Here is a 19,408-nt window from a genome sequence, read left to right on the forward strand (position 1 = left end):
TTACTTTACTTTACTTTCTTCTTCTTCTTCTCTCTCTCTCTCTCTCTCTCTCTCTCTCTCTCTCTCTCTCTCTCTCTCTCTCTCTCATCCTCCTCCTCCGACACTAGCTGCCCACACAAGCACCGCTACTTCATCTCCTCCGACCACCTTCTCTTCCCGATCCACCTTCTACAGCGCCTAATCACCCGGTCCCCGGCGCCGTCTCCGTCGTCTCTTCTGCCGCAGCCCAACCTCGTCGTCCCACTCGCCGGCGCTACCACCACCGTCTTCTCCCTCCTCTTCTTCCTCCTCGTCTGCTTCCGCAACTCCGACCACCTTCTGCAGCGCCCAATCACCCGGTCCCCGACGCCGTCGTCGTAGTCTCTTCTGCCACAGCCCAACCTCGTCGTCCCACTCGTCGGCGCCACCACCACCGCCTTCTCCCTCCTCTTCTTCCTCCTCGTCTGCTTCGGCAAAATCACCCGCAACCGCACAGCCCCGGAAACCGGCTCTAAGTTGCCTCATCGCTTCTCCTACTCCCCTGGAAGGGCGTTGCTTGCCGGCGTGCGCCGGGGTCGGTGGAGGAGGCCGATGTGCTCACCGTTGGGGAAGGTGGGTGCCCAGAGAAGAAATGTGGGTGCTCACCATCGGGCCGGTTCCTCAGTTCTCTCCTCTCCGGTCAGTAACCAAAATTATTAAGGGTCAATAACTGAAAATTAAGTGATTATTGGGTGTCAATAACTGAAAACTAAGTGATTAATGGGTGTCAGTAACTAAAAACTAAGTGATTACTGGGTGTCGGTAACTGAAAACTAAGTGATTACTGGGTGTCAGTAACTGAAAACTAAAAGTTATTAGGGGTTAGTAAGTGGTTACTGGGGGTCAGTAACTGGTTACTGGGTGTCAGTAATTAATCAATAACTGGTTACTGGGGGTTAGTAACTGGTTATTATGGGTCATTAACTGGTCGGTAACTGATTATTGGGGGTCAGTAACTGGTTACAGAGGAAAATCCGGTGACCGGAATCCGGCGGTCGGGGAAAATTCGGTGACCGGAATCCGGCGGTCGGTGACCGGAGTCCGGTGTCCGGCGACCTGTGACCGGAGTCCAGCGGCCGGTGACCGGAGTCCGAGGTTCCGGCCAAGTCTTTTCATGTTGAAGAGATAGGGGCAAAATAGTTTTAAAATAATATTGTTTGTTAAGACTTTAGTAAAGATTTGTGCATTTGGGCATAAAGATTTGTGCATTTGGGCATAAAAATGGTTACCTTATATTAGAATGGGCTAATGCAAAAGATTATCATTGGAATGGGAAATAAGGGGTTTGAATTAGTACTAAATAGACATTTTCCTTTATTTCTATGCAGTAGTGATAAGGCCTTTAATTACCACATGTGATCTCATGTTTCATCTGTATAGATGAAACAATAAGTTGGGACCATGAATATTATGATACACAACAACAAACATGAGATATTGGACTATTTTTATTGTACATTTTAGTCTCAAGCAGTACCAAACATGGGTCAAGGGTACATGGGTCAAGTGTTATTTATAGCATAAGCCGAGCGTCCAGGACTGTTAGAAATTAGTCCTGCCTTAGGCAGTCCTGTGTTCACGGAACAGTGTCCTGACCCCATTGGATGAAGCCACGTACAGCCACAACCAAAGGTCCAAAACCCACTTCCACCTTCTCTTTAATAACGATTTTGCCATTGACCCATCTCGCCGTCCTCTTCTCTCCCGCTCTCTCTTCCCGCTCTCTCTTATCTCTCGCCGTGTTAACAGGTTTCAGATCCCACTTCCACCTTTCTCTCAAATCTCAGTCTCTACCTCTGACCTGCTTTTCCACTTTATTCTTCTTCGCGAACCGTCTCCGATCTCTTTCGTCGCTCTCTGTCTGGGATTTCGCATATTTTCAATCTCCGCCTCAGATTTTTGAAAGTTGTGCTGCTTCCAGGAATGGTTCCTTTTTTATCTTTTTTCTTTTCTGCGTTCTAATTGACTGATTTGGGGTTTCGGTAATGGACAAGGGAAGGTGATTTTGATTGTGTTTGTGTTTTGGTTTGTTTAATTCATTCTCTACGCATTGAATTGCATTTGTGTTTAGATTTTAGCAATATAATCAGTTGGAGTTGCAAATCCTTGATAGAGTTCTCGAGTTTAACATGTATTGTTTTATTTGTAATTGCTTATGGTTTTGTACTTTGTACTGCATCTGGTTGTTGGTTATTATTGTCTGTTTCCTTGGTCCAATAGATGTGATTAGTGGAATTCAATATTAGTATGAATTAGAACAGCAATAAACGGAGAAAAAGAAAAAAGCTTCAAAGACTTTGTATATGTAAAAAAAGTTCTGATGATGAGCTGCTTTTGGTCGAGTAGGGATGCATACCTCTTTTGCCTTCTAAATGGAGAACCTCCATTGCAGTGTTAAGAACGATTGCTGCTATATTATAAGGCAGACAACAGACTGATTTTTCCATCTTTATATACGATAGGAGGACTTACAGCTTTTATGAGGTTAAGAATTTGGTTTTGCAATGTTGTATGCAATGTGATTAAATGAGTACTGTATGGATCCTTTTTTATTTTTGGATTTGAATGTGTTATTATTTATTGACATAACCAGTTGGATTTTGCATTGGGTCTCATGAATACTTTTATTTTTGCAGGTTCGGTGAAGGTTGCTAGGAGTCGATTCCGTATTGAAGGTCTGTGTTCTATTTATTTTACTTTTCACATAAGGGTGTGAATGCAGACCTTTTGATAACTCCCATTAGGATTTAGTTGTTCATCAGTAATAGATACATATAGATAAAATGCATGCAATGCAATGCATCTAAAATTAATTGAAAATCCAAAAATGTACCCATTGAATGTTAATGATGACAGTTCTAAGCTAAAATATTTAGTTGCAGATCTGATTGTTGTGTATGGCTACTCTTTAAAAAACAATTTTCATCTAGTATATGCAAACAAGATATGTTTCAAGCCAAATTCATTCACATTTCAATGTCTTTGTGTATAGGTGTATTTCATTATTTGCATTTTGTATTGTCAATTTATGGATTTGCAATACCAAAGACAGAGAGAAAGAAATGGATACTTTATTTTATGTCTGATACAGAGTGAGGTATTTGAGGCTTAGAGAGACTTCAAAGTTTCTGTACAAACCTGAGATTTTATTTACCTTGGTCATCTTATTATCTGTTTAATTTTCATTTTTCTTAAGTATGATTTTACAATTTGGTTCTTTTCCTCTTTACTGATGTTCCCCAGTTAGTTTTATTGTTTACTTTTTCTTTTTCTCTTCCTCTGCATTGTAGTTTTAATATTTTCAAATGACTTTAGGTACATTACCCCAAGTATTTGTATCTTAACAAGATCATACAAAGATAAGTCTTCAATTGCTTTGCCTTTTTGAAACTATTCTAAAACTTTATCGGATATCTCCTCATCATGTTCATATTACGATAACAAATCTGTTAAATTCAGTACCATTCTACTTTGGATGCTGTTGCGGCATTTTTATCTGGATTGAGATCTTTCTGAGGAAACGATTTTGGTCTTTAATTTTATAATTTCCTTGGCTTATGCTTCTTTTGTCAAATATAGGGTAAGAAAGCAACTGCACATGCTTCCGTTGCATAGGCTATTGTGAGCAAAACTACCATCAGAGAGAAAGAAGGGTTGCAGAAAGCATTATTTATGAGTACCCTGTTCTAACATCAAAATCCGGGGATCAAATACAACTTTTTTATCAAAAGTTGAACATGAAGAGTATATAATCTACCAAACTCGCGTTAGCGGATTGGAAAATAGTTTGTCTTTCTTGGTTGAGTTTGATGACCATTATATTTTGGAATGTGTTTTTCCCATTCAATTCTTGAAGCAATTGTATAATTTTTGGAGAACCACGCGCGTGCATGAAAGCTAGTATGTTTGATTCCTTGAAACAAACGAGGCCTCATAGTCTTCAATCAAAATGAAATTCCCCAAAACATGACAGCACTTTGCTGTTGTGGAATCTAATAGAGCATTCGAAGCTGAAATTTGAAACCCCTGATTCTCAGGTAAGATGGTCCCACTTCATTTCTCCACAGTGCATTAGAATTTCAAAGAATTTTAATTGCTCATATCTTCTTTGTTTTTGTTCATGGGTTTGCAGATTCCGGGTTCTTCGTGCTCTCTCTCCGTTCCTTCCGGTTTGTATTTCATAATTTTCATTTCTGAGTCTCAGGAATACTTTGATTTTGATTGTTAGTTTTGTTTTGTTTATATTTTCTTTCTGTTATGTCAGAACCTCCTGATCTAGGAAATTGGTTCGCTAGCTACCGGTATGCATCACCTGCAATGAATTCCAATTCTTTTCACAATGAGTTTGGTACCGGCGAGAGTGAAAGAGGAAAAGATGAAGGGAATTCATGTGGGTTTAGGGAAATTGGAAATGAAGTTGGAGTCTTTGTTCATGAGAAGGCAGATGGGGTTGTCAAATGTGGCAGGTCTTCACAAGACCAATGTTTAAGTAAGGTAGTTTGCTTCTTGTGTCCTTTTGAGAGTTTGCTTCTTGTGTCCTTTTGATTTATGAGCGTTAGTTCTTGAGGAACTTAATATGATCTTCTTTCAAAAATGTGTGGTTCTGATTTGGAGTTCAACATTGTATTGGTAAGTAGTAATGAACAATTTCTCACATGTGACAAAATTTTCTTGCTCAGATTTCAGGTTCTTCGGAATCACCTTTGTCCCTTTCAGGTATGTGTTACTTCGTTCTGATGTTATATTCCCCCAATTTACTGAAAAAATGGTCGTCTGCTGAGAAACATGTGAATAAGAAATGGAGTCCTTGAATGATGTGGTACTGTATGTTGAGAAAAGAGTAACAAAGTAATTGATGTGTTTGTGCTTTTTTAATCTGTTAGAGCCTACGGACATCAAAAACTGGTTTTCAAGCTATGTGTACGAGTCTCCTTCATTGGATACTACTGATGGTTTTGGAGATTCTCTTGCCAAGCAAAGTAAATGCGAGAAGGATGGGTTTTTGGTTGAAAACAGTAAGAGAGAAAATGAAGAGGAATTGAGGAATTCTAGTATAAAGAGGAGTATCAGTAGAGAGGTTGTGGGTGAGAAGGAACAGTCAGGAGGGCTTTCGAATTGTGACAGCTCTTGGAGAGTTACTAAGCAGGCAAGGCAATCTGTACCTGAGGTACTTTTTTGTGCATCTCTTTTCCTTATAGCTAAACTCCAATAACATCAATAAGTAAATCCATATTTCCATGATCTGATAGTCAGAAAGAACAATAAGATCCATATCAATGTACCAAAATCCAAGATATTGCAATAGACCAGTAGTGGACCCCAATATTCTACTACTCAAGAATTCTTAAGATGAGCTTTTCACAAGCCTTCAGGTTGAAAAATCTAAGCCCCTATATCCAATCTACTATTACCCTTTTCTTCAATTGTCCGGCACCAAGTTCACCTTTCTTTTCAAGAAATATAGTATTAAACTACACAGTTTATGACATTAAAGTATCTGACACAAACTTCTTGCAGGCTCCAGGTCCTCTGGAATCACCTTTGCTTCTTTCAGGTGTGTATCACTTTCTTGCTACTTTAATGAATTGTTCAGCTACTCAAAAAATGTATATTAAAAATGAAATTTTTTGAATCATATTCTCTGCTTTGAGTTATCGTCTAGAAACATAAGACGTTGCTTATTATTTTAAGGAAATAACGTAATCTGGTCTCTTTTTCTTATCCTGGTCTATCAGAACCTGTTCACATCAAAAACTGGTTTTCAAGCTATGTGTATGAGTCTCCTTCCTTGGATACATATGATAATGATTCTGTTGGCAAAGAAAGTAAATGTGAGAAGGATGGCTTTATGGTTGAAAATAGAAAGAGTAATATTGAAGAGAATTTGGGGGATTTTAGAAAGAGTAGTGTTGGTAAAGAGGTTGTGGATGAGAAGAAACAATTGGTAGGGCTTGCAAAATTTGACAGCTCTTGGAGAGACACCAAGCATGATAGGCAGCCTGTACATGAGGTATTTATCTTTTTTTTTTTTACCTATCCCAGAAACTTTCATTTATTCATCAAGAGTTCAACAAGCTAAGTCACTAAACCCTATTCCAAGATGATCATAAATGTGTCAAACAGAACAATGCATTTTCCTTCATTGGTTGTACACCTGTCATTTCATCATGGAAACCTCAAACTTTACCAACCACCTCATGAAATTTTCCACCATTCCAATCAGTTGACTACCAATTTTTCTCTAGGATGTTGCATTAGTTCTTTTCTGAACAACTTTGCCTTGGCCTTTGGTAAGAAGAAGCTACTTCCTCTCTCAATAATTTTTGTTGGAAATCTTTTATTTTTGACTTCCAGGAGTCTTGACAAAATATCCTTTCTGTAGGTTCCAGGTCATTTGGACTCCTCTTCACACTTGTCAGGTTTGTATTAACTACTCATGCAGCTTTTCTTTCCCAAATTGTATGACTACTGAGAATATGATTTTGGGTGTAGAATGTAATCTCCCTAATATAAATAAGCAATTTATCAAGACAAATTTGTATATCACAAATGGAGTCTTTGAATCATATATTTGCTCTCATTTTTCGGGAATTAAAACATGCAGTATTCTATGTTTAAGAAAAAAAAAATATGTAAAGGAAAGTCACTGATTTGTTTGTACTTCCTGATCTTGTAGAGCCTACTGACATCCAGACTTGGTTCTCAAGCTATGTGTATGAGTCTCCATCTTTGGATACAGCTGATGGTTTTGGAGATGTTGTTTGTAGAGATAGAATAGATGAGAAGGATGAGGTTTCGGTTGAAACCAGCAACAAAGAAAAGGGAGAGCGTTTGGAGAGGTTTGGTAAAAAAGAAAGTGATAATGAAGAGTTTGATGTTGAGAAGGTGCAGTCAGAAGAGTTAGCAAAACATAACACCACTTCGAGACATAGCAAGAAGCCTGTAAGTGCGGTAGTCTTTCTTTTCCTTACAGTTTTTTTTGTTAATCTATCTTTCTTATTTGAATCTATTAGACACTGGTCCTGTATTTCAAATTACTGATCACAATAATGTCAATCACAGGTTGACCAAACCACTGGACTGGATGAAAATCTATCTGGTCAGAGTGATTTTTGTCTCAAATATAAGCCTAATATGTTGCAAAATTATCGTAGTAGTCAACCAAAACATGCTGAGACATCAAGCTTCAACAAAGGAGATTCTCAATGCAAGGTAGATCAACAGACCTTCCATGGAACCAGATCTAAGCCATTGAACAGGAGAAGTTCATGCAGTAATGATGGGACATTGGTTCATAGTAGGGGCCCCACTTCACAGGAGAGCTCAGAAGCAAAGGTCCATGTTGAAGAATTCTTACTAGAAACCAATTCCGAGTTAATTTCAGTCAATGAAGCATCAGTAAGCAAAACAACTCATGGAAGCAAAGAAAGAAAAGATGATGGGACAGGAATATCAGAAGATGGTTTCATTACAACAAGGAAACGCAAATTTACAGCAAGAAATGATGAAAACTCTCCAGAAGGACCACCAAGGAGTAGTAGAGGATCAGTTCCATCAGTACGTGGGAAAGATGTTGTTATTCAAAGAAAGACCTTGGCAGACACAACAAACTTTCATCATTCTCCAGCAACAATGATCACCGGAAAATGGAAGTGTCCTCAGCAGCGTAAGCCAAATTTGGGACCTCCTTTGAAGCAGCTTGGACTTGAGCACTGGATTCGAAAGTCGTGAAAGATTGAAAGTCTAAAATATGGAGATGTTGGATGTTGGATGTTGAGAGAGGCCAACAGAACCTAAAGACTCGAGCTTTGGGGAGTTTGAAGGATCCTTGATGTAAAAGAATAAGGAATAACCAAAGCATTTCATCATTCATTCATTCTTCACATTTTGGTGTTTATAATATCAAATCTCAAACTCTCGAAGACTCAAAAACATTTACAGAATAGCAAATGCCAACTGGTATAGGTTGTGTGAATGTCATCTATTTTAAATCTGCTTATGTTCTTTGGCACTAGTAGTCCAGCTGCACCAGGCATCTCAACCTAGTACACCCGCTCTGACCCCGCCACCCAAATCCTCACCAGCCACCTCATGAATTCTCCGACCTTCACGCTCCTTCAAATCTCGCAGGAGCTTTTTTTTTTTGTCTTTTGATGCCTTGCCGAACTCCACTATCTTTGCAATCCTCCTCTTTTGAATTGAATTAAATTGAACTGAAAATAAATTGTTAAAGAACATCGACGGAGAACTAAGAAATTGCCCGGACCCGTCTGACCCTCCTGGGAGGTTGGTGAAGAACATGAATTCTTCGGGGTGTTTGATTATGCGGAAGAAGCTTGATGTGGTTGGTGATTGTGTTGGTTGTTCAAGTCGGAGGAAGATTTTGGAATGAAAAAATAAAAAGAAGAGGTCAAGGCTGGTGATGAGTTATGGAAAGTTGGAAACCCAGGTTCTTGAACCCGGAGGAAGAAGCCGAAGAACTATGAACAGCACTAGAAACCATATGTTAGATAAGAAACTACGAAGACGATAAGCAACTCCAACAAGGAGTCAAATCCTAGTAATGATTAAGCCTGCTCTAGAGTAAGGTAACCAAAACGATTGTCTTGTCTTGGGCCTCAAATTGGAGAAAAATCCTTTTTGTTTGAATGTCTATACATATCTATGAAAAATTAAGTGTGGCACAAGAAAAAAAATACCCAAGATAGTTTTTGAATAAACTTATCGTCATCGTAATTTAAACAAAAGTTTTAGTGCCCTTTTTTAATTTCTCTGGCAACGTTCCTACAAGGGATTGATTTCTCCGTGTAAAAAAATCTAAAGTTTAAGCATACTAGATAAGAGAATACGTTTTCGTATGTAAAAAGCTCAACTAGCGAGAACAAGTATTTGACCGAAGCCAAAAACAGGTTGACCATGCTGCTCGGTTTTCATTTCACGTCAAGGTTTTTGTTCAAAGAACAAGAAAAATAGAGTTTCAAATTAAAGACATTTAAAAGTTCTGCCTTAGACGAATTTTTACATCTGAAATGCCATATTAACATATTATTTTAGCTTTTTCCAATATTTCATTCGTGTAGAGATGCAGTTCGATCAAAATTGTAGCTAATATACTAGTGACACATGTTTGTGTTTCAATTATGCAACATACATGCCAATTGTTGATTGATAGTATATTTACAGCTAGTATCACATGCAAATAGATACAACTAACATCATATAAATTTCATTTCCATAATAGCACCACAACTTCTGGGGGAAATATCCCATACAACTGAATAATGGAAGGTATATGATCTTCTCTAACTAAACCACCCGTTAAATTGACATGAAAATTCGTGAATTATGGACCAAATGTGATACAAACTGTAGTCGGTAGTAGATGAATATCTTCTCGGCCCACGATGCTACAAGAAGCCCACCATGAGGTAGACCAAGCATGTCTCGTCCTGCAGGTCATAACAGTCTGGACCGGGCAGGAGGCACACAACAGAGGGACAAATAAACAAACCACAACAGCACACTTGTCCCACAACGATCGGCAAGTAAGAAAGAAATCCACGCGGGGTTATAAATGCAGTGCTAAAGTTAACAAAAGAGGTAATCATCAATTCCGAGCATTAAATATAATTCACCAACTGCACAACTGACTTAATCATCGGAGAGAGAAAGACCGGTAAGACCCGGTCAATCTCCTGTTGCAATCAGCCAGTCAGCGAAGACCAGGAGCAAAGGTCACGCCAAAACTTCTATGAGGCCTGCAGGATCTTGCAGAAACACAAACAAATAAGGAAATCCAACAATAACAACTAATCTACCACACCCACCGTCCGTGCATGCTAACATTGTCGTCGCTATCATAAAATCCAAACTGGACAACACAACTACACAAGAGCCGAAAAGAAAGGAAAAAAAAACGGCATACTTAGCTTGAGGCCAATGATAGATGAGATGTTAGTGGGAGAAGCCCACTGGTAACCCGACAAGACCTATGCCCAACCATGCATACTTAAGAAGGCCCAACTGTAACAAATCCGGATGTTGTGTACAGATTCCAATTGTTTGTGTATAGAATAACTAACTTCAGAGTTGTATGTTTGAAGTTACATGTCACACTTCTTGGCCGCTTATGCCGTGTAATGTTTATGGTATCAAAGACATGTAATGTACGTGCAATCTGACCGTAAATATATACATGAAGTTATTCATTTCTCAAGAAAAAAAAAAAAAAGGCTACGACGTATCTCTCTCTAAGAAAAAACGGACTATAATAGTGTTACGACTACATACCAATTAAATTGTTCCAGGCCACATACTCGTAGTAATTGGAAACTCTCAACAACTTGTACACACCAATGCTGTGTATGGTTTTGTTGAACTCCCACACTCCCCCTCGACGCATATAAGTTATAGTACTCGGAATCTGTAATCCTTTCCTCGCCAGTTCTGCATGCAACCGATACAATGATGTACATAAAGTCAGACGAGATATGTACGAAGCTGGCACTATGTTCTCCTGGTCAAAATTTGGGTGCTAGTTGGTGTTGTCACATTCACATTCTTAAATTTAACCACGATAAGGTCAAAATACTCATGAGGTAAAAGACGAAATTGCTTAAGACATAGTACAGCTATTGGCGGATTAAGTCCTTTTGACCTTTGATGTGAAATGGGTGGGTATTTGGTAGAAGAGGTAGACGTTTAATATGGTCATCGCCGCCGCATGACTGGAGGAGCATTGGCCATCTTCTTAGCTATAAACGTGATAGTGATGAGACACCTTATGGCTTCTATGCTATCAATGAACAACCAAAACGACATCTCACCCAATATTCTGCAATGTTGACGTTGCAAGTTTCTCATTCAATTTAGCACTTGAAAACATAATTGATTATAGAGGATCATTTGGGAAAAGACTGATGTGCAAGCCCTAATTATCACTAATTTTAGGGCGGATATGTAGATTTGTTTTTTATTTTAGGTCATTTTTATAGTAAAACATGCAATATTATTTGTAAAACTTCATGAAATCAAGAAGCCCATTTCCAAGACCAATGTTTAAAAGAATGCGTTGACATGTTCTTCTAATGACGCCTTGTTTGGAGTGGACTATGTTTTCTTTTCTTTTATTGTTATTTTATGTTATGTATACTTCGGTTTTTGTTTGAATTATATTGTGCATTTCTCTTATTTTATGAATGAAAATATCATTTTGCCAAAAAAATAAAAAAACCAATGGACCTCGACATATAGAGATTCCTAATAATGTCAGAAATTTTCAAACTCATAATCCAATCACTACTGTTTCTCATAGCGTGTGGAAGTTTTAAGCAAATGAGGAAGGAGCTTAACCTAATTAAGTTGACCAATTCGAAAGAGTTCACAAATATTTTGTATTTCTATACATTAATGGACCCATCTCCATTATCCTCCCGTTAGTTTAGGTTTTGGCTATCTTCAAAAAGCTTCATGGTATTTATAGCTTGAGGTTTAAGTAACCTCAATCCGGTACCATCTCTCAAGTTTCTTCGGTCCAAGTCGTTCACATTATAGACACACATTTGTATCTGCCTTTTCCTACCTAAGCTTTAAGTAGATTGCCGTCAGAGGCATCTAGTATGGAGTACCAGATTGGTCTCTTATGTGGATGCATTTGGTAGTCTAAATCCATGCGAGAGCCTAATAACGTTGATGCGACTATGGGTTTATTCACACGCCGTGTTTGCTCATTATAGGCTTTAGCTTAATCTTTCCGTAAGAGCAAATGCAGCAGTGAGGTAAAATGATCTGATCAAAAAATGATTAATATTTTAGAAACGTTAGTAATTATCGTGGAACACGTTATACAATCCATGTTTTTAAAAAGGTGCGGCTATTGCCACCCCACCAAATGTTTTGTTCACTCCACATTTCAATTTTAAACTAAATATTATAATATTAACCCCACAATTAAGATATTTTATGAAAATATAATATTAAACTAAAAATTATAAATTCGAAACAACAACAATTTTTTACATCTTTATATCGGAAAAAAAAACAATTCTCTACATCTTTCAAATTAGATTTGAGAATCACTTCAATCTTCAACAAGGTGGTTATACAGTGTGGTGGGATTGTTCGTTCTTATTTTTATTTTATTTATGGCTTCCAGTGTAGTCTTTCATATATATATATATATAATCGTAAATAAGGAACTTAAGAAAGAGATCAAAGAGAACATAAGATGTGGTTTGAGAAGAATGGAGGTCTGCGTTAAATATATCAATAAAATATTTGTATATATTTTTAGATTTCATCACTTTTATATATAGTTAAAAGAATGAAAATAAAAACCAGATTTTCTCAAAATTTTAAGGGTAGAATTAAAACTTTAGGTAAAAAATAAGACGTGAGGTGAACTGAGTATTTAATAGGATGGAAATAACCGCACCCTTTTTAAATTTTGATACTCCAAATTAATCGGAAAACCCTCCACCGTGATTAGTGTTTGATCTAAATGCGACTAAGACTCGCCGACTAAATCTTGATCGCACAATTCAAACCCAGGAACCTCAGAGGTCCCATTATCGCCAAAACTAGAATTTTTCAAATCCCTTTCACCCAGACTTATAAACACGAGAAGAAAACAAAAAGCTCATAAATGATAGGAACGTGTGACGATTATAGTGGCCACCCCAAAGCGGTTGCTCGAAGATGATAAAGCCGTCGGAAAATGGGACCCCAAACAAAGCAACCCATCATCGATGCTGACTAAACGACCAACCGCTAAAATAACTGTAACTCTCACACGTGGGGCCAATTACTTCCCAAAGAAAAAAAAAAAAAACATAATTCATAGTCCATCGTCTTCATGCACGCGAAGCTCGTGGACTTTGAATAAGAACACTGATTTTCCAAACTAAAAACACACACCGGCCACCTTCCAGACTCCCCCATACTCATTTTTCTTCCACTTTGATTCCAATCTTTTTCTTCTTTCTTTTGTTTGTTGGTAGGTAACACTCAGGCTTTCTTTTTTTTTATATAAAAGAAAAAATTAGACGATATCAACTCCATTTAACCGTTATATCTATAGAGAATAGAACCACTACCCACATTAGCAGTCCTTTTTTTTTTTTTTTTCTCTAATGGTCTCCTAAACTCTTCATTTCGAATCAGCAAATATCAAACACTTTACACAAAGATGGAGATATCATCACACTAAGCAAAATAAAACTTTAGCCTTAGTGGTTAGGCTTCGAGACACATCACTCTTAAACAAAAATAAAAGCCAAAAGGCAAACCAAACTCATCAGCTCACTTCCAATACTTTACCACAAATTTTACAACATGCTCCCGTCACAAAGATATTTACATTTTCATTTTTTTTTTGATATTTTTCTTCTTTCTTCTCGTATTTTCCTTTTGTGTGAGTACAATCTTACTTGGTATGGGGGGCAGAATGGGAATTTACACTAGCAAATCATCTTCACGCTCGTGCAGCGACGTTGCCGGATCTCGGTTGCCGTAGAAGCTCTGTCAATGTCTCCGCCTGTCCCCATAAAGACACACAAAACAACAAACAGAACCACTCCCCATGAGACACCATCAATAAAAATCCAATAAGAAAAAAAAAAAAAAAAAAAAAAATAAACTACATTTTAAAATATCAATAATGGCTGACTGGCCGGGTGAGCAATCCACCAGCTAAATGACATATATACCCCTGTTCTACGTGCATAACGCCATCATAGTAACTGGGATTCTCTTTTCCGTTATCGTACTTTGCCCCAAAGTCTATAAACTGAAATAAAGAATGGCAGTTCTAGTTTTATGCAAGCGGACCGACGTGGCACAACAGCAAACCAAAAAACCCATTAATTTGGGGAATATTTTCAAAAACAAAAAAGCCAATGCCACGTCATCCCAAAAAAAACCGAAGTAGCCGCCGGAAAATTCTCTAACCTTTTGCTTGGCGCGTTTAGTGCCGGACTGAGACAAAGCCACCAGGGGAGGTATCGCTCCTTCGCGGGCCACCAGGTTACGGTGGACCGCGTTATTCTCGCAGAGCTGCAGTAGTATCGCTACCGATATCTCTTTCTGCCTCTGCGACCCAACCTCCACGATCTCCACCAGCACCGGAATCCCGCCTTCCTCGACCAACGCCGTTCTTGCCTCCGGCACCGAAACCAGCACGCTCAGCACGTACGCCGACTTGTCCACCATGTTTGACGCGAAATCCGCCATCAATTCCACCAACGGCTTCATGATTCCGGCCTGGACGGCTCTGATTTTGTTCTCTTTCACCGAGCAGAGCGAGTACAACGCCGTCGACGCGTCCTTCTTGCCGCGAATCCCGCCGTTCTCTAGAAGATTCACCAGCAGCGGGAGCGCTCCGGACCGTCCGATTGCGACTTTGTTCTCTTCCATTTGAGACAGACGGAGCAGAGCGCACGCGGCGTTCTCTTTCGCCGTCGGAGTTCCCGTCTTGAGCGCGCGCACCAGAGGCTTGATCGCTCCGGACGACGCTATGAGCTCCTTGTTCTCGTCGCAGAGCGAGAGGTTGAGAATCGCCGTGACGCCGTACTCCTGGAGCTGGAGATCGGAGGAGGACAAGAGTGAAATCAACGGCCGAATCGCTCCGGATTTCGCGATTTTGAGACGGTTTTCCGATGTGTTTTTCGCGAGGAGCCTGATCTCCATCGCCGCTTGCTTCTGCTCCTCAATCGAACCGGACTCGAGGACGCCGACCAGCTGACGAATCAGATCGTCGGAGTTATCCGAAGCGCATGCGATTAAAAACCGCCGGCTCTGAGACGACGCCGTTTGGAACTCGCCGGATCTGTCACTGTTGCAGTCACTGAAAGCTGAGGAACTGTTGTCGATACTGAGATCACTGAAATTCCGCCCCATGTAACTGAAATTCGTTGGCTCCTCATTCTCCATAGCCGAAATTAGCGCTCACAAAATCCTAACCGGCTAACAATCTGAGAGCATGAAATAGGTAATTTCTTTAGGTTTGAAAGTGAAAGCTGAAAAGGCTATGCGGGCTTCTGCTTCATTTGTGGCTTAAATGGAGCACAGGGGAGAAGGAGGCGAAAATATAAGGAGGCTGTGATGGGTAACCACGTGGACCAGGGGTCTTTGGGGTTAGGGGTGACACGTGCGCCTAATTGACGGTACGAAAATCGCAGTCTGGGTGAGCACGTGCGAAGGGTCGCTTTAAACGCGTGCGTGGAAGCCTTCCACCATTCGATGAAAAGGTTTCGGACCCAAGGCTTCGGCGTTCCGGTAACGTTGTAGTTCGACGGTGGCCTAAAAGGTAGCCACATGGAGGTTTTACGTGATGTTCTGACTGGGCAACACATGCTCTGATCAGTGATCTAGAGAAATATGTGATGAGTTTCGGCTTAAAAAATACCTCAATGGTATCACTTGAATCAAAAGACACGTAAATGATAGGTTTTTATAATTTTTTTATAGAATCGAGAATAAATTTCAGTCTTTTTAGTTTTTTTTTTCAGAAAGATTTTACCTTCTGACTCATATATTATGCAAAGATAAAAAGATATTATGTAAAGATCGATGCTTAACATTCTCAACAAAAATATATGTCAAACATGATTACTTAATACATCTTAGTTGCCAAAAGAAAAACATAAGAACGAACTCAAAGAAGAGCTCGATTCTCATAATGTCCGTGTATGATATTCTTAATTTAGAACCAACGGTTTCTTTAAAAATAGCAAACCACATTTGGATTTAACCAACAACAACAATAATGTAAAGATACTTTAGTTCAAATGTTACAATCAAGTACTTAGATGAGTAAATTAAGAAAAAGCTTATGGGTTTTGAATGTGACTTCCAGAGTTAAATAATTGGAAGATACCTACATAATCCTAACAAGTAAAGAAGTGCTAGATAGATGGACTGAAAAGAACAGCAAGGTGATGTAACAACAGATTAGCAATAGATTATACAGGCTCAATAAATTATAGGCTGCAGTTCCCCATTTCTGTTGTTCTTGGGGAAGATAGTCTTGGTCCAGCATTTGTTCTATGTGCTTGTTTCTTTTCCTTTGTCTATGTCAACACTATGAAATTCAAAAGGAGGTTTCAGAGGCGGAATTTTGTTGTATGTGATTGACCAGAATGTGTCTCTAAATAAACAACAGGGGACCCTTGCAAACTAGAATGCTTGCTGGTTTAATACCCATTTCTAATAGGGAACACTTATGTTAATCCCTTGCAAACCATTGCTAATCAATTTCATAGGACCATACTTGTTGTTCTGGGAACCAGTTGAATACATAATCATAATGTGCTATGAAACCGGTTGCAAACATTCTCAAAGCAGCATGCAGCTGATGCCAACTTTACTAGGCAGTGAGGCCCAATGGAGGTTGCTTTCTGCTCTGTGCGACTGTGCCACTGGTTTTTATCTCTATTAAAAGAAGAGAATAGAATCTTGCTCCTGTTATCTTCTACTCAATGGAAATAATCTAAGATTTTAACCTTTCACTTTACCTAAAGGTATTTGTCCCTCATAGCTCAGTTAGAGCTTTGAGTTCAACTCAGCTTTATTTATGATTCTTTCTTTTTGTTGTTTTAGGTTTTAAAAATTATATAATCGAAATCAAGCAACACAAACAGAAAGCTCTCGTAGCTCAGTTGGTTAGAGCACCCGTTTAGTAAGCGGGAGGTCTTGAGTTCGACTCTCAACGAGAGCATGTTTTAATTTTTTTCTCGTTTTTGTGTGCTTTTACTTCTTTTCCAAAATTAGTTTTCCCCTTGTGCACGGTCTGATGTCGTATCGCGCAAACTGCGTAGCGTTTCTTTCTCACCCGGAAAACCCAACATTATATAACACCAGGGTTTACATAAACCCTAAACCCCTCTCACATAAACCCCAAAAGCTTAAGCCCCTCTCTCCTTCCTATTTGTCCGATAAACCCTAAACCCCAGAATTCCTAACCTCCCGTTTTAGCTATGTCGACCAAAGGCCCTGCTCTCTGTTGTGACATTGGCAAAAGCGCCAGAGGTCTCCCTCTCTCCCTCAATCTCTGTTGAGCCGCTTTTGAATTTTGCAATTTGAATTTGGATTTGAATTTTTATTTTTATGGGTATGTGACAAACTGCTTTTGATTACAGATTTGCTCTACAAGGATTACAGCTCAGACCAGAAGATCAGCTTCACCACTTTCAGTGAGACTGGCGTTGTAAGTTCAATCCCATCTGTATTCCAAGATATTTTTCACTATTGAATTAAATTTTACCATGTTTAATTTGAGACACTGTGGCTCTTGCTTTTGGCTTGCCTATCTTTCAAATTAATCAAACTCGTTTAGTATTGTTGTGTATATGATTTGATGCTTAGGCAATGAGTTAAGCAGGGATGAGTTTTCTTGCTTGCCTATCTCGATTGAACTTTGTTGCTGCTGTTTTGATGAGATTATATTGAAATTACTGGATTCCTTCCAATATGTGCAGTTTTAATTGTGGTAAGTAATCGTGAATCATCTCATTGATTTAGGCCATCAGCTCCTCCTTGGCCAATAAAGGAGGTATCTCTCTTGGGGATGTAGCTGCTCAGTACAAGTACAAGAAGGCTACGGTTGATATCAAAGCTGATACAGAAACAACTGTAAGTCCCACTGTGTTCAGTTTACCTTATAGCGTTTGGCTTTTGATAGCTGTTGTTTCTAAACATAGACTCTTTACAAATCAGGTCTCAACAAAGCTCACCTTCACAGACGTCCTGCCTTCGACAAAAGCCACTGCTTCAATCAAATTCCCTGACTACGAGTCTGGCAAGGTAACGTCTATTTTGATTTTGTGAATGGGGGAAGTGGAGTATTATTTTGTAATTACAAGTTGTGTCTTTATGCATGTGTGGTATATATTGCAGTTGGAAGCACAATATCTTCATCAACATGCATCTTTCACAACGGCTGTTGGTTTGAACAAGTCTCCTGCTGTTGACTTCTCAGCAACCATCGGTACCCCCACCATTGCGTTTGGAGCAGAAGCTAGTTACTTGACAGCTTGTAGAGCATTCTCTAAATATACTGCTGGTGTCAGCTTGTCAAAGCCAGATTCATCAGCTTCAGTAATTCTGTAAGTCCCACATTTTGAGGCCACTAACAGAAAACTGAACCTAATTACTGTATTCTGCGATTCACTTGTGCTCTTTTCTTTTTCGGTAAAGTTTTGTTCTGCTCTGTTAGATTGAAGAGAATAATCAACTGGAAGAAAAAAAAATTATGTTGTTCATTTATGGAATTTGATGACACACAAACTGAGAAAGAGAGGATTGTTGTTGTGGGAACCTAACTTTGTGATTGATATATTTCTGCATATATTGTATTGTTAGTTGTAGCCTTCATGGTGGATATGGGATTTTTGACTGAGAAGTTAGAAAAATTACTGCATGTGCTTCCATTGTTCATTAGATAATTGCTTTCTTTTCATTTTGTAGGTGTGACAAAGGAGACACGATTAAGGCATCATACCTGCATCATCTAAGCAAGCTGAATGGGGGTGCTGTTGTGGGAGAGGTAAGTAGAAGGTTTTCCACAAATGAGAACACGCTAACAGTTGGAGGTTCGTTTGTGGTTGACCCTCAGACTACAGTAAAGGCAAGGCTCAACAACCATGGCAATCTTGCGGCTCTTTTACAGCATGAGATTAGTCCCAAATCCACCTTCACATTATCTGGTGCCTTAGACACCAAGACCTTACAAAAGGAGCCAAAGTTTGGTTTGGCACTCTCCCTCAAGCCTTGAGCAGATATATTGAGATTAAGATATAGATTATTCGGTTGGTTACTTCCACACCAATTGTGAGTTCTCTGGTGTGGTTCGAATAGAAACCTCTATTAGTTTTTTTTCTATAGGCAATATGTCCTGGTTGTGATATAACTATGTTAAGCACTTTGCATTTGCCAAGTGCTTTGGTGATATGGTTTTGATAATGAAGCTTTCATATTATTAAACTGCTAGTCATCCCCACGTTTTTCTCTTTGTGAACTTGCTTCACAGATTTTCAATACTGTTGTTAATCTTTCTCTTTGATTAGTTCCTTGAAGCAGACGTTGCCTTTCATTTTTGAAAAATAATAACCGAGAAGAGGTGCCATTGCTGCAATTTTCTCTTCAACACTTATTAGGATAGACGACTTTTGCTTTTAATATTCAATCTGCAAATTTCTATACTCATGACAATTGTTTGATAGCAACAACGAAACTGTCTTGTAGACTAATCGCTCATTATGCTTTCCCACTCCAATTGAAGGCCAAGATGAATTCAATAATCAACGAACACATGATTGTTAAATCCCACAAGAAAATAGTCAAAATACCAAGTATAGCAGTATACAGAACCAGAATCAGAATCAAGAAAACGAAG

The 19,408-nt window shown here is 39.0% G+C and overlaps 3 protein-coding genes and 1 non-coding gene across 4 annotated transcripts in view; 3 read left to right on the forward strand and 1 right to left on the reverse strand.

Moving 5' to 3' along the window:
• Positions 1-7,991, forward strand: part of LOC101311534 — a 9,764-nt gene extending 1,773 nt beyond the window's left edge. The window contains exons 4-14 of the mRNA XM_004290918.1: positions 2,655-2,693; positions 3,598-4,055; positions 4,151-4,187; positions 4,283-4,512; positions 4,698-4,734; positions 4,902-5,185; positions 5,536-5,572; positions 5,754-6,028; positions 6,401-6,437; positions 6,695-6,960; positions 7,081-7,991. Of these exons, the coding sequence (XP_004290966.1) occupies positions 4,336-4,512; positions 4,698-4,734; positions 4,902-5,185; positions 5,536-5,572; positions 5,754-6,028; positions 6,401-6,437; positions 6,695-6,960; positions 7,081-7,749 (1,782 nt within the window). The 5' untranslated portion in view covers positions 2,655-2,693; positions 3,598-4,055; positions 4,151-4,187; positions 4,283-4,335 and the 3' untranslated portion in view covers positions 7,750-7,991. The remainder of the gene's footprint in view (positions 1-2,654; positions 2,694-3,597; positions 4,056-4,150; positions 4,188-4,282; positions 4,513-4,697; positions 4,735-4,901; positions 5,186-5,535; positions 5,573-5,753; positions 6,029-6,400; positions 6,438-6,694; positions 6,961-7,080) is intronic.
• A 5,360-nt stretch (positions 7,992-13,351) lies between these two features.
• LOC101311819 (U-box domain-containing protein 4-like) lies at positions 13,352-15,045 on the reverse strand. The gene is made up of 2 exons (XM_004290919.1): positions 13,966-15,045; positions 13,352-13,552 (listed from the first exon to the last, which is right to left on the reverse strand). The coding sequence occupies exons 1-2, from the start codon at positions 14,944-14,946 to the stop codon at positions 13,490-13,492; spliced, it is 1,044 nt and encodes a 347-aa protein (XP_004290967.1). The 5' UTR covers positions 14,947-15,045; the 3' UTR covers positions 13,352-13,489.
• A 1,613-nt stretch (positions 15,046-16,658) lies between these two features.
• On the forward strand, positions 16,659-16,732 carry TRNAT-AGU. The gene has a single exon. It is a non-coding gene; the product is annotated as a tRNA-Thr (tRNA).
• A 63-nt stretch (positions 16,733-16,795) lies between these two features.
• LOC101312112 (mitochondrial outer membrane protein porin 2-like) lies at positions 16,796-18,990 on the forward strand. Its single transcript, XM_004290920.1, has 6 exons — positions 16,796-17,043; positions 17,154-17,221; positions 17,536-17,646; positions 17,731-17,817; positions 17,911-18,119; positions 18,481-18,990. The coding sequence occupies exons 1-6, from the start codon at positions 16,992-16,994 to the stop codon at positions 18,785-18,787; spliced, it is 834 nt and encodes a 277-aa protein (XP_004290968.1). The 5' UTR covers positions 16,796-16,991; the 3' UTR covers positions 18,788-18,990.
• Positions 18,991-19,408: the final 418 nt, after the last annotated feature.

The sequence above is a fragment of the Fragaria vesca genome, linkage group LG2 (assembly GCF_000184155.1).
Source record: "Fragaria vesca subsp. vesca linkage group LG2, FraVesHawaii_1.0, whole genome shotgun sequence".
NCBI classification, from domain to species: Eukaryota; Viridiplantae; Streptophyta; class Magnoliopsida; order Rosales; family Rosaceae; genus Fragaria; species Fragaria vesca.